The sequence below is a fragment of the Cryptotermes secundus genome, unplaced genomic scaffold, assembly GCF_002891405.2.
Source record: "Cryptotermes secundus unplaced genomic scaffold, Csec_1.0 scaffold1059, whole genome shotgun sequence".
NCBI lineage: Eukaryota > Metazoa > Arthropoda > Insecta > Blattodea > Kalotermitidae > Cryptotermes > Cryptotermes secundus.
In genome coordinates, this window is record NW_019722450.1 from 75,040 (window position 1) to 89,311 (window position 14,272).

The following is a 14,272-nucleotide window of genomic DNA, read 5'->3' on the forward strand; positions in this document are numbered from 1 at the left end:
AAGGCAGCCGGCGGGTAAGGCTGACAACCTTACCGCCATCTGTGAGCCGATTGTCTAGAAGATGTAGAAGCGCCAACTTCTCACAACCCTATAGGCCTTCACGGCCTGTTACAGGGATAACTTTACCTTTACTTGTGCGAGGTCTGGGGTTCTCAAGGCGGTGAATACTGCTTTCTGGGACGTGACGTCGTGTACTTAATGTTTAATCTTAGAGGCGAACATTACATATCACTAAAAACCAGCATTCAAACATGTAAACACTGGCCAGTGTAGGTAAATTAGCAAACGACTACAGGTGAACTTGGTACTTGTCCCCGTGCTTAATTATTTAAGCACTACGCCATGAAGGCGTATGGAGAAATGGATGTAGAGATCCATACTTTTATTGACCTCGGCACTAGTTGGAGGTGAGCTGTCAGCCTCACGCCCCGGCCGCGTAACCCCCGGTAACCACTGAATAAGAGGCTGGGTAGACCGCAGAGGCGGTCTGGACGATGTGCAGAAAATTCTTGACCCTACCGAGATTCGAACTCCGACCCCTCCGTCGCCCAGCCCGTAGGCAGTCGCTGTACCGACTGCGCTATCGCGGCTCCTATACAGGTGAACGTGAAAAGTAAAGTACTTGATGATGGCTTAATGTGCCGAAACACGTAAGAAACTAGGAACGTACGGTTTATCCACACTTCCTGTTGTGGCATGGACACTGGACCCATTTCCATCACCGAATGCAAGGAAGGGAGGGGGGGGGGTACTTATTCATTTTGGCACATTAGGAAGAGGTTGAATCGAACACTACCCTAATTTTCTACTCACAGGCACATCCAGTGATGATACCAGCTCTTATGTTACCTTCTGCCCCTTATGTCTACATATGCTCCTCGGGAACCAAGTGCCATGCCCATACAAAACTGCGAGTAAAATTATGCTTTTTTTCGATATCTTATATTTTTTATGTTTTTAGATAGGAGGTGGGGAAAACAAAAGATTCTGAACAGAACTGTAAAACACATTTCCTGACTTGATTGTTCTTTTCTTCGTGAGTGCAATTTCAATTTGTGACTGTATTTCCCAAATATTTTAACTTCGCATTACTAGTGATACCAATTCTTATAATACTGTATGTCATATGTAGATCTAACGAAAACCCTTGTCTCGTATTTTCAGCGTGTTAATACGTTAAGTTATTGTGACAAAATTTTTATGTAAACAAGATGTAAGAATTCCTGTGTTGACACACAAGTTCCTTTTGAAACAATCAAACACGCTAAAGCGAATAACATTATGTTACAACTTACCAGCAAGTGGCTTGTTTTGTGCGAGCTGAGGATACTTCGACCTGTCTCTACAACCGCTGTTCACACTTCCGCGCCACAAAATTCACTACCGCGTTTGCTAAACCCTCCATGCGTATTTGTGTAATGCCCATGAATCAACTATGGATCTGCAAGCTGCTTGATATCCCTGGCGCCACCAGTCGTGAAACGGAAGTAATCACAGACAGCTCAGTGCCATCTACCGGCATAAGTTTCAATTTCTACAATGGTCGAAATATGTTCCAATCCAAGCCCTAACTCTCAAGAGTTCACGCATTTAATGTAAAATGTTTGAACATTGCTAACTAACTGTTTCTGAAATTTCCATTTGATTTCATGGCACCACATATTACTTGGGAATACATCGATATTCAACAGGAGTATTTACTAATAAGGCGCGCTGTTCGAATTGTGAAATTCAGATTCACAAAAATAACATCAAAATTTTTATTATTTTCTTATAAAATCGTCCATAAAAGAAATTATATTTTCAAGAGATGAATCCAGTAATGGTATATCTGAACTCGACTCATGCCGGTTTTTACAAATTTTATAATTTCACAAACCAAGACACAATTCTTCCTCCCTAACTTCAGGATTTAATATTAGTTCTGTAATACCGAATCCTTAAAATATTTGGTAGGACTCCCTGGATGGGCCATCTAAAAGGATTTTGCTTACATAAGACACCAGATGACAGAGAAATGCGTCATACACCTAGGCTGTAAATGAAATTTTAACCCACAATATTAGTTAGTACTCTATAAATCTGGCCATTGCTAGAACTCTTCAGAATTTGAGCCACATTATCAGTGTCTGAGAGGTTTAATTTGACTGTACACATTAGAGCCTACACAACTACTATTAACGGTCACACACTATTTGTAGGCATACTTATAATACCATCTAGTTCATCTGAATGCTTACCATGCTGCTAACAGAACCAAGTGAAAGTACTGTTATGACAATAAGCAAATTCCAAGTTTCTATGAAAATATATACCTAGGCACTGGGCATAACAACTTTTAAACTCAGTTCACAATGAGCCAGAAACTGTTGCAACAGTTGTGGAATTGTAAACACAATTTACCACATTAATATATTGGGTTTTCGGACTTTATCCATCGTCCTGGTTTTAAGATAACTAACGACGTTTTGGAAACTGGATCTGTTTCCGTCCTCAGGTGAAGGAAAACACCTATTCTGTTGGACGTCCAGTGATTGAGGCTAGCTCTTTCTAACGGACCCAACAGAATAGGTGTTTTCCTTCACCTGAGGACGGAAACAGATCCAGTTTCCAAAACGTCGTTAGTTATCTTAAAACCAGGACGATGGATAAGGTCCGAAAACCCAATATATCAGTGTGTTATACACCATCGTCAGAATCCTATAGTAACTACAATTTACCACAGTTGACCATCAGTCCATTGCCCTAATCACAACAAACATTTGGAATACATCATCAGCTAACATGAACTATAGTTAATATTTTTGTGGTATACCGCCAACAGAAGGTGGAATTTTGTCAGTATCCTGTTGCCATGTGTTAATATGGTGGACAAAGTAAAGCCCATCAATAGTTTCTCAATGATTTTACATGAATTTCTGTGATTGCTGGTATTTTATATCTGGAAAAGGGCTATGATATGTGACTGAAGTGTGGGAATGTACTCAAAGCTGATCACTTAGAACAAAAGAATGTTCAATTTTCTGCTCATTTGAATATTCCATGACTCAAGCTGAGACATTGCATTCATGGATATTTTATCACGTCTGTTCATATAATCTTCTATCATCAAATTTTAACATTAGGCTTTTTAGCACAAAGCAGCAGATATATTCAGAATTAGCACCAGTGTCAATTTAAGTGAAGAAAGATATGGCTTTAGCAAAGACCCAGTCAATCAATAGCTCCAATGATGAAGTGCTTATAATCCACAAGATTGTTTAAATTATGATCTTCAGGGTTACAGAAACATGTAGTCTTGTAGGCGGTAACCACCTATGGAACTACACAATTTTGTAATCCAGAAGACCACAATCAAAACTGTCACCATGGTGAAGACCAAAAAACTCACACAAACTTTTCTTGAAACGCTGATTGCTGATCATTGCTAAAATGTTTAGTCACTCAGTGCTGAATTAATTTATTTTTTGCTTACTTCATGATGGCTTATCAACTACTTTGGTTGACTGGCATCTTTAAATATCTAATAGCAGTATACTTGTGATGGAAAATATACCAGTACCGTAAAGTAACATCTCAAACATTTTTGGATGACAGAACACATGTCAAATTTCGTACATCTTCTAACACAAATGAATGACATTCATTACCTCCATCAACCATGATTTTATGTATGGGGCAAATTGCCTAACACAGAAATTCTAACTTTCCCGTCTATCGTTTTTTTTCTTTTTTGTGTCACACATGATTACACATCGACATGACTGGAAAACCATATTATGCCGCATTAAAGTAAGCAAAAAGCAATGTTATACTTGTTAAACATGTTAACCTCACTCGCATACAAAGAAGATTGCCCCTCATTGCGTTGATTTGAAGTGTGCTCCCTACATTAGCTATACTGTTTGTGCTGCAGAATCGAATAATATGACACTGTCGGCATATTTGCAAGCGTTTATGTCCTAGATATTTAGATTATCCTGCTATAAGAGTGGTATGTTTACCGAAGAATAAAAACATTGTAAAGTATTTGACTTGTCCTATATCATGTACAATGATCCATGGATATGATATGAAATAAATAAATAAATAAACATCGTAAACAATGACATGTGGGCTTTCCCCTGGTTCATCAGGTATACTGACTGACGTTTTCATGGTTTATCATAGTCGATCGTAGTCCCTCCGGTCAATTGCTAGGCTAGTATTTTGATTCGACGGGATTAGTCCTCGACTGTTTCCTTCCAAATCTCTTCCAATTCAGCTATCATCCTACCCTTCTAACCTATATAGATTATCTAATGACAGCGCAGTAAAATAACCGATAAAAATGACGTGTGGTATCCATGGTTTGGTGTTTGGCGTCTGATTTTGTCACGAGTTTTGATTTGTGCAAGTAATAATAGTGTTTTACATGTTACATTGTCGGACTTTTGAGCCTCATAACTCTTTTGGTTAAATGAACTTTAAATGAAAATTTCATGAACATCATTTCACATCGCTACTGTAAGTAATAATATTTAAATTTAATATATGAGGTTAAACACGTCCAAAGAAGCTTTTAATACTAACGTAAGATAATGTATTTTGATGCAAAGAAGTACTTGATTATAACTGATAATCAGAATCAGCATATCCAATAACTCTGGGATTCTGTTGGGTTGAAATTTGTATCTGTAATTAAATAGCAGATTGTATAAACTTGTAGGCTTATATGCACATGGTACGAAGTAGTACGATAGTGCCAACCTAATCGTAGAAGAATACTGATATATGCGCTTTTGTGTGTTTAAAACTATTATGACACTCGTGATGTGCATGGCATTACGTTCTTATGAGGTAAAACTGTGCCTATGCTTAACTAATTGAGCACTAAGCCATGAAGGTGTATGGGGGAGTGGATGTATAGATCCACATTCTTTACCTCTACACTAGTTAGAGGTGAGTGGTTAGCTTCACGCCCCGGCCGCTTTACCCCCGGATATCCATTGGATAGGAGACTGGGTGGGCCCTAGAGCCAGTCTGAATGACATGGAGAAGAGGAAATTCTTGGCCCCTTGGTCATCTGTTGACAAACAGAAGTGTGCATATGTAATTGGAGTATAAAGGTGATGCTTTTTTTTTTTTTTTTATTTTCACTAATTGTCATTCCAGAACTATGTCCTTCAAGTTTCAAGAGTTGCAATTTTGAAAAGAACTGAGCATGATGTTTCTGCAAGAAAGATGTTTAGTGTAGTCAGCATGTTGAATAATGAGCATCTAATGAAGCTCTCATTTGGCACCAAATGCCAGTGGAGGTGCAATATCAAAAGATGTCACCAGAAAGTCACACTTAAACTCTCTGTCGTTATTGAAGAGAGGGTCAATCTGGGTCCCATCATCACATCTTTCTCTTGGCATGCTTATAATGCCCAATAGACTGCTAGCTTTTACCCTCCATGGACCATCACTATAACTTTATAGCCAGGTGCTCATAGTCAGATCATGCAAATAATGTGACATTCTGCTAAGTGGAGCAACTAGAAACTGAGTGGCACTCACACACACCACTCAGGTCATACATGGAGGAGCAAATGTGGCATACTCTGCTGAGCCACATGGGCACCTTTGATCAGATCCTTAATGTCAGCATGTGTTTTCCCCTGAGAGATGTTCTGCAGTAGATTATTAATGTTGATATTTAAAAAAACTGCTTCCATTGTATATTTAACACATAAAGCCTAGGCAAGAGCTTCTCTGTGAATTTATTTTGGTAGAACTCTATGGTTTTAGTCCACAAGTGAACTATACTGACTGAGCGACCGCTGCTTGTCAGCGAAGTTAGAACCAACTTTAGCAGATAGAGGGTGTCGCATGTTCAGCACAACGAATTCCCATGGCCGTTAATTTCGGTTTTTTAGACCGGGGCTGCTATTTCCTTGAAATAGCTCCTGTTATCTTCACAAGGCTGAGTGGACCCCGTTCCAGACCCACTACTTCTCAGAAAATCTGGCAGCACCGGAAATCGAACCCTGACCTCTGGATCTGTAGCCAGGAACTCTGACCACTAGACCACAGAGGTGGTCACTGTGGTAGATTAGATAATGAAAAAGAACTGTTTTATTTAATATTCTGGAATTACTGTTTTCAAACCACTATTTTTACAGCTCTTACTTGTTTTACAATAATAAAACATATGAAAGCAGTGAGAAATCATAAGGAAGAACCAGTGACGTGTAATTTGGATTGTGATGACTGACTCCACTCATTCCCTGCCATGTGTTCCATGCTGGGACAGGACACCACTGATTAACTGACTCCAGCTTCTGTTCCCTCACTGTGAAGTAGGTACTGGGGCAGTAAACAGCTTACTCTGCATAAATCCAGCAAAGATGGCATTGATCACATCAATGCCTGATGATGGAGACAAAAACATTCTCTGAAATATCAGATACTAATTGTACACCTGATTGTCCAAGAAGACATGACTGTTGACTTTATTCTTTATGACTGTACAGGAGACTGTCTGCAGAACAATCAATGACAAACAGTAAAGTCTCAGAACAATACTAAACAAAAACTGAGAATATAAATACACTATTGCTAAATAATGTGACAGACACACTCCATAATTGTTTTTTCTCTCACACAAGTTCATATAAGAGCTAGCAATTGTATTCAGCATGTAACATACACATGTTACTGCATAATGAGGAGCTTCATAACTTGTACTCTTCTCCAAGTATAATTAGAATGATCAAGTCAAGGAGGATGAGGTGGGCAGGTCATGTAGTATGAATGGGGGAGACGAGGAATGCGTATAGGATATTGGTGGGAAGGCAAGAAGGAAAGAGACCACAGGGAAGACCAAGGCATAGGTGGGTGGACAATATTAGAATGGATCTTAGAGAGATAGGATGGATGGTATGGATTGGATAGATCTGGCTCAGGATAGGGACCAGTGGAGGGCTCTTGTGAACACGGTGATGAACCTTCGGGTTCCATAAAATGCTGGGAAATTCTTGAGTAGCTGCAGAATTGGCGGCTCCTCAAGAAGGGCTCAGCTCCATAAGTAAGTAAAACATACACATGTTGGTTAGTAACATGAGATTATGAGACAAACCAATATTATTCTCATAAATAAGCAAAAGGTAAGCTTTGTGCAGGTGCAGATCATTCTGTATCTTTCTCTCAATAACAGTAATCACATGCTCTGCTTCTGCGCATGTATACCAAATTCTTGTTTAAGCTGTCTGCACTGAAAATAAAATTTTATCAAAAACAAGTAGAGATACCTATGTATGATGCAAGATTTTCACAGGGGTGATTATGAAGAGTTCTGCCCTGTCTGTTGAAAGTCAGTTGATGTTGGTTAATTTTCAACAGACTACACAGCGTTATATCCCAGAAAATAGAACTCTTCAAAGAGAAGCACCCGTTCTCTCCCAGGATATGGGTGGTTCTGAGGTCAAAAATGATGGACTTATACTTCCACTCCCCAAATGTCTTCATGGCATGGTGCTTTATTAATTAACCATAGGAATAACTTCACCTTTGCCTTTATATATGCATATATTCCTTTTTCCTTTTTTTTTACAAAATTCAGTTTAAAAATACAAATTTGGTGAATATGAAACAAAATATGTCAATAAAACGGTTTATATGTATGTTTATTCATAATAATTTATTTTTTAATCATGCCCTAATTTGAAATTGGATTCTAGAATGCTACTGTTAAGTAGAGCCGCGCCGTAGCTCAAGCAATTAGCCGCTGGCTTTCCACCGCGGCGGCCCGGGTTCAGTCCCGGGTCTGGTCAAGTGGGATTTGTGGTGGACAAAGTGGTGCTGGGGCAGGTTTTCTCCAAGTACTTTGGTTTCCCCTGCCAGTCTTCATTCCACCAATTGCTCCACAATCACCCTCACCTATCATCTGGGGCTGGCACAATAGGCCAGAAGTGGCCGCAGTACAAGGGACTTAGTCCCACCCCACTAGCAATAAAAAAAATGCTACTGCTAATGACAGGCAGACACATTACAAGGTTGTCTGTAGCATAGACCCAGAAGGCAAGTTCCTTATGCTTTCAAAACACATTGCTAAAGAATAAGTGCTTATTTTTCAGACACAGCTGCAGTGATGTCTCTGAACTTTGGCCACATATGTCGACTCTGTATGGAACGAGATGACACATTTGTTCCTCTTTTTGAGAAAGGAGGATGTCTGCTTTATAGAATCAAGACTCTAGCCCCAAAGTTGAAGGTTGGTTTTTGTACATAGCTGCTTGCCTCCTTTTACTGTTTTATTGCAGTCAGCTACTTATATTTTAATATGACATACCTAGAATAAGGTACATTACATATTGTTTCACATGCTCAGAGCACATTATTATAGGTTTGGGTATGTTTACAACAAAAACAAAATGTGTATATTAGTTTCACTGTGCTTATTTCTCCACCTCTCTGTATGTAACATCTCAAGAACTGCTGAACAGAATTTCCTGAGATATGACATTTGGGAGCTTTTTAACAGTCAAATTTTGGTTAAAACTGGAGAACAATACTGGACACTTTATATGAAAACTGGTATGGATCTTTATGTGAGCTCAAACATAACTCACTAATGCATATGAGAGCAAAAAATGTTTTAAACAAAAGTTCTGTCGCAACTTCCAGTTTGTGTCCCCCTAAGGGGAACTGAAAAATGGAGCTCTGTTGGACTCTTCTCATTGATCCTATGTGGAAGCGTGGGTGAAGAGCTTCACCATATTCAAATGTATGCATATATTGTTCCCCATTTACTTTTTACTTCCCACAGAGGCTTGCATTTTTATTTCTTTTTTTATGATTATTCACATCACAGTAATAACAAGAGACTGCCACTTGTCTGAATCAGTAAACCAATGGGCCACAACAATGTCATCCCAAAAAAAATGGGAACAAAAGTTTCAACAAAGCATCATGAACCCTTCATGACACAGGACTTCCTTTCAGTTCTCTCTGTAACTATGGAAACAAATGTGTCTTCTTTCAGTTGTCTTCTGGAGATGGTCTACCATCACAAGTCTGCCAGCAATGTGCTCAGCAGGTAAATGCATCGTATGACTTCAAGCTGAGATGTGAAAGCAGTGATGCAACTCTAAGACAGTACCTTAGTAAAATGCAAACAAACCATAAGGAAGGCATACAGGTGTGTATGATTTCCATGACTCTCTGGCCTGTAGTCCACAAGCAGACTATACCGATTGAGTGTCTGCCACTTGTCAGCGAAGTTAGTGCCAACTTTAGCGGATAGAGGATGTCACATGGTCAGCACAACAGATTCCCACGGTCATTAATCTTGGTTTTCTAGACTGGAGCCACTATTTCCTTGAAATAGCTCCTCAATTATCCTCACAAGGCTGAGTGGACCCTGTTCCAGACCCACTACTTCTTGGAAAAATCTAGTAGCACCAGGAATAGAACCCAGGACCTCTGGATCTGTAGCCAGAAACTCTGCCCACTAGACCATAGATGCGGTCATGATTTCCATGACAGTTTTTCTAAACTGGGTATTGGATATTTAATGATGATGAAACACAACACCATAGACATTTCTGATGCCCTGAAAGTGGCTCTGAAGCATATCCGAGGAACTGTGATCACTGCTGCCTCATGAAACTGACCATTGGAATATATAACTAAGATATGTTAGGGAGAACTTATGCGCATGACTTATGTACTTGGTCTTTGCATGATGTAAACTGTGCAGGGTATTTTCACCTGTGTTTGTATAATATTTTCATCGTCAACTTTGTTTTTGTTGTGGTGGGTGCATAATTTGAGGCTCTGATGAGTCAGTTTTGAAAAAAGTCAAGCACAGTGTCCTCACTTCATGTTTTTATTGTAAAGAGAACATAACAGAGCAAGATAGCATTTTTGCAGGGCCTCCAGAAGGACTGAGTGCTTTGTACAGTGTATGTATTTTGGAAGGTTCATAGAAAAGAATATGATTACAAAGTACAGCTTTCCTTTTACTTACTCTATTTTATAGTGAAATAAACAATAATCCAGTCTACATGTTTTTCCTATTTGGTAACATCACTGACTATATATTTTCAGAAAGACCCTGAAGCAAGTCTGCAGTCTATAACTCAGGAAAATAGTGATGACGAGGACTGGGAGCCACTGTCTATTAAAGTAGAAGTAAAGGAGTGAGTATTCAACAGTCCAAAAACATCTTCCATTTTGGTTTTATATCCAAGGAACATAAGATGATGGGTTAATAGACAACCAGGACAGGGTACATGTGAAGTAGCCTTCTCCAGTAGAGCCAGAAGAAAATAAGGCAAATTGGCAGAGTATGACAAGTGATTTATGGTGATCTAGAGTCCCCGTTCTGTTCTAACTGTGCTCCATAAACTGTAATAGAAGGCAAAATTGTCAACACTGAATGAAATCCCCATTTAAGGATTGTCTTGGGGACAAGATTTCTGCACATAAATTGAGAAAAATCTTAAATGATACTCCACTGTTAGTTACAAATGTTTGCTTTAATCTGTCAAAAATGGGGAAATATATGTTACCTAAGTCTAAAAACAATATAAAGTACTAAATGATGTGCCAAATTGCTACTTAAAGTCAGCATTTTTAGTCTTCTTCCCATGTTCTAATTTTAACATAATTTTTTTTATTGCTAGTGGGGTGGGACTAAGTCCCTTGTACTGCGTCCACTTCTGGCCTATTGTACCAGCCCCAGATGATAGGTGAGGGTGATTGTGGAGCAATTGGTGGAATGAAGATTGGCAAGGGAAACCGAAGTACTTGGAGAAAACCTGCCCCAGCGCCACTTAGTCCATCACAAATCCCACTTGACCAGACCCGGGATCGAACCTGGACCACCTATATAGCTGACCTGTATGTCTCTACTGGTGGAATGCTCTTAGGATCCCATATCTATATGTCATGTCATAAGTGTTCCCCAAGTAAAAAAAAGAAGGGGGGGGGAAGAAACCTCTGTGGTTCTAGTCCGCAAGTGAACTATACCGACTGAGTGACCGCCGCTTGTTGGTAAAGTCAGTGCCAACTTTGGTGGATAGAGGGTGTTGCATGGTCAGCACAACAAATCCCCATGGCCGTTAATCTCGAGTTTCTAGACTGGAACCTCTATTTCCTTGAAATAGCTACTCAATTATCCTCACTAGGCTGAGCGGACCCTGTTCCAGACCCACTACTTCTCAGAAAATCTGGTAGCACCAGGAATCGAACTCTGACCACTAGACCACAGAGGTGATCTTTCCCCAAGTCAAAGGAGACATTGTCTACAAAAGGCCAGGTCTGGTGTATGACATGAAGCAGCTTCACCAGGTGACAGATGGAAATTCCTTGTCATCAAGTCTTACTGACAGAGAACTGATACTGTTCGGATGTCGTGATGGGTTAGAACAAGGTGTATAAACATGGATATATGCAGGGTAGTGGTCACTACCATGCAAGTCAGGAAACGGACCATTCATGATGGACTACTAGGCTGGGCCATAGAAAACAAGGTATAGAACAGGTGAGGTTCCTGGCCCTAAGTGTGTAACTGCAGCTGTACTTAAAAGAATTTAATGACATCCTGCATGCAGATTAAAAACTGTTCTTCTCCTTTGTAAGTAAGAATTAATCACAAAGCAGAATAAATGGGAGAGGTGACTATGATAGTAGATTTGGCAGGTTGGCTGGCTCTCTTACATGATCTACTGAATATGACTTGATGTATCAAATGGAGCAGTTACCACTAGTCAGTGGATCTGTATAATAAGAATTGGCAGGGATCATTGGGTTAGTCACTTTGGCTTGAAGATGGAGAGAGAAAGGCTACTGAAACATTGAAAATTCAGCCCACACCTAGATGGTGCCACCATCAAAAAACAAGATACACATTAGAATGTTTTACAGGGAGTAAAAGGAGTCTTGTAAGTTATAAAGCCACCAATGTGATTATGGCTACTGTAAATTTTGTGTTGTTTACAGGTTAGGAACTGAGGATGGCACTCAATCAGCTGATGTGTGGAAGAACCCTCGGCCAGGTCCTTCAGATGTATGGAATTCAAATGACAAAATGCTGTCTGCAGCTGAAGTAAAGTTTGAAGATAACAAATTGAACTCCAAGGGTCAAGAGAAGAGCAGGAGTGGTAGTAAAAGATTTGCATGTCGTGAATGTAATAAAGTTTTCCCAAGAAGGCAGAAACTCATCAGGCATTTAAGAACTCACACAAATGAGATGCCATTTACATGTGTGGAATGTGGAAAATCATTCCGACGAAGTAATATGTATGCTAAACATATGCAATCTCATGCTGCAGGAGAGAAACCCTATATGTGTACAGAGTGTGGTAAGAGTTTTTGTCACAGCCACATCCTTAAAGAACATATTCGAATCCATACAGGTGAGAAACCATACTCTTGTAACAAGTGCGGGAAGAGTTTTGGACAGAGTGGCAACTTAACAAACCACATGCGAAGCCATACAGGTGAAAAACCCTTCTTGTGTACTGTATGTGGCAGGAGTTTTGGATTCAACTCTACATTGACGAAACATATGATGACACATACAGGAGACAAACCTTACTTGTGTACCGCATGTGGGAAGAGCTTCAGTCTGACATGTACTTTAAAGAAACATATGAGGATACATACAGGTGAAAAACCATTCTCATGTCGTGAGTGTGGAAAGTGCTTCAATCGTAAAGACCATCTGAAATGTCACCTCAAGACTCATACGAACTGTCCCACTGTACCGAACACTGTTGATGTAACTTCTTTAAAACATGGATCACCATGAAATTTAATCCCACAAATCAGTAGGCCTATAGATTAATCTGAAGAACTTTCAGGACTGTTAAGTCCATTGAATAATGTACAGTACAATAAAATGTTCAGTGACACAAAATGTAATATTTGTAGTAAACAAGATGATTATTTACATAATAAGCCAAGTAAAAAATTCCCAGCATATACAGAGTCTTAACAATATAAAACTGTTCAGTAAATAAAGAGCCAGCCATGAGAAAATGCCCAATAGAAGCAATGTGAAATGAAACAAATACCCAACAGATTTTTCAGATAAGAAGTTAGACCTTCTGTGTTGTTCCACACCTGACACAAGGTGGTATTTGATCACCAGTATGTGAATAGATTTCATTCCTATGTATAGGGGTGGTCATAAAGTACCTTTGCAGCAGAATAATGTGCTAACACATGACACTCTAAGGTAGGCTGCACACCGGCATGCGTCAAGACACGATGTCTGCGACATGATGCAAAGAAAGGAGCACAGTAAAACGAATGAGATTATAAAAACCGCCACACACCAGTCTGAGTCCTTCTGCTGATGTCATGACTCAGATCAGTGTGCGGCAGTTTTCATAATCTCATCCGTTTCAACTGTGCTCCTTTCTTTGCATCATGTCGCAGACATTGTGTCTTGACGCATGCTGGTGTGCGGCCTACCTAAAACTGAAATAATAACACATTGAGTAGGCAATGGATTGGATGAGGACCCACTATGGTATGGCCACTCTGAAGTCCAGACCTGATAGTATGTGAAAATCCATTGGTGCTTTGTGAAGGAGAACACTGTCAAACTGTGTTTCACAAATCTCAGAACATCAAAAAATTAATACAGGTGAGAAACCATACTCTTCTAACAAGTGCAGGAAGAGTTTTGGACAGAGTGGCAACTTAACAAACCATTTTTCACCACAGGTGAAAAATCCTTCTTGTGTACTGTATGTGGCAGGAATTTTGGATTCAACTTGACATTGATGAAATATATGATCTATAGTAATAACATCCTCCCACCTACATCTAGGTCTTCCTTATGGTCACTTCTATGCATGTTACAGACTCTGCCAATCACATCCTCCCTGAATTGATCATTCTAATAGTATTAAGCAAGGAGTACAAAATATAATGCTCCACATTCTGCTCCTTTTCTCTGGCCTACTATTACGGCAGCCTTCAGGCCCAAATATTTACCTCTGCATACTATTCTCAAACACACTCAGTCTATGTTTATTCCTTATTGCGAGACCAAGTTTCACAACCACACAAAGCTACAGGCAAAATTATAGTTTTGCACATTTTAATCTTAACTTTTTTTGGCAGCAGGCAAGAAGACAAATATCCTGAACTGAAGGGTGGTAGGCATTCCTTGAATTAATATGTTCTTAATTTCTTCATGCATAAAACTTCACTTTGTTTGCATCGTCCCGAAATATCTGAACTTTGCTGGATTTTCAAAGAATCTGTTAGCTGCCTTTATGTTGCTATT

General features: G+C 39.5%; 2 protein-coding genes across 2 annotated transcripts in view; one reads left to right on the top strand and one right to left on the bottom strand.

The window, feature by feature from the left end:
* The window catches only part of LOC111861531 (galactoside 3(4)-L-fucosyltransferase), a 49,175-nt gene extending 47,764 nt beyond the window's left edge, over positions 1–1,411 (bottom strand). Inside the window, exon 1 of the mRNA XM_023846187.2 lies at positions 1,296–1,411. The gene's annotated coding sequence lies outside the window, so the exon portion shown is untranslated. The remainder of the gene's footprint in view (positions 1–1,295) is intronic.
* Positions 1,412–4,150: 2,739 nt separating this feature from the next.
* LOC111861533 (zinc finger protein OZF) lies at positions 4,151–12,829 on the top strand. Its single transcript, XM_023846191.2, has 5 exons — positions 4,151–4,506; positions 8,100–8,236; positions 9,008–9,163; positions 10,075–10,166; positions 11,971–12,829. The coding sequence occupies exons 1-5, from the start codon at positions 4,482–4,484 to the stop codon at positions 12,779–12,781; spliced, it is 1,221 nt and encodes a 406-aa protein (XP_023701959.1). The 5' UTR covers positions 4,151–4,481; the 3' UTR covers positions 12,782–12,829.
* The last annotated feature ends 1,443 nt before the right edge of the window (positions 12,830–14,272 follow it).

Excerpts from the sequence above, each read along its gene's own strand:
- LOC111861533 (XM_023846191.2), top strand. The coding sequence starts at position 4,482 with ATGAACATCATTTCACATCGCTACT. Across the intron at positions 4,507-8,099 it reads CATCATTTCACATCGCTACT|ACACAGCTGCAGTGATGTCT; the intron begins GTAAGTAATAAT and ends CTTATTTTTCAG. Across the intron at positions 9,164-10,074 it reads ACCATAAGGAAGGCATACAG|AAAGACCCTGAAGCAAGTCT; the intron begins GTGTGTATGATT and ends ATATATTTTCAG.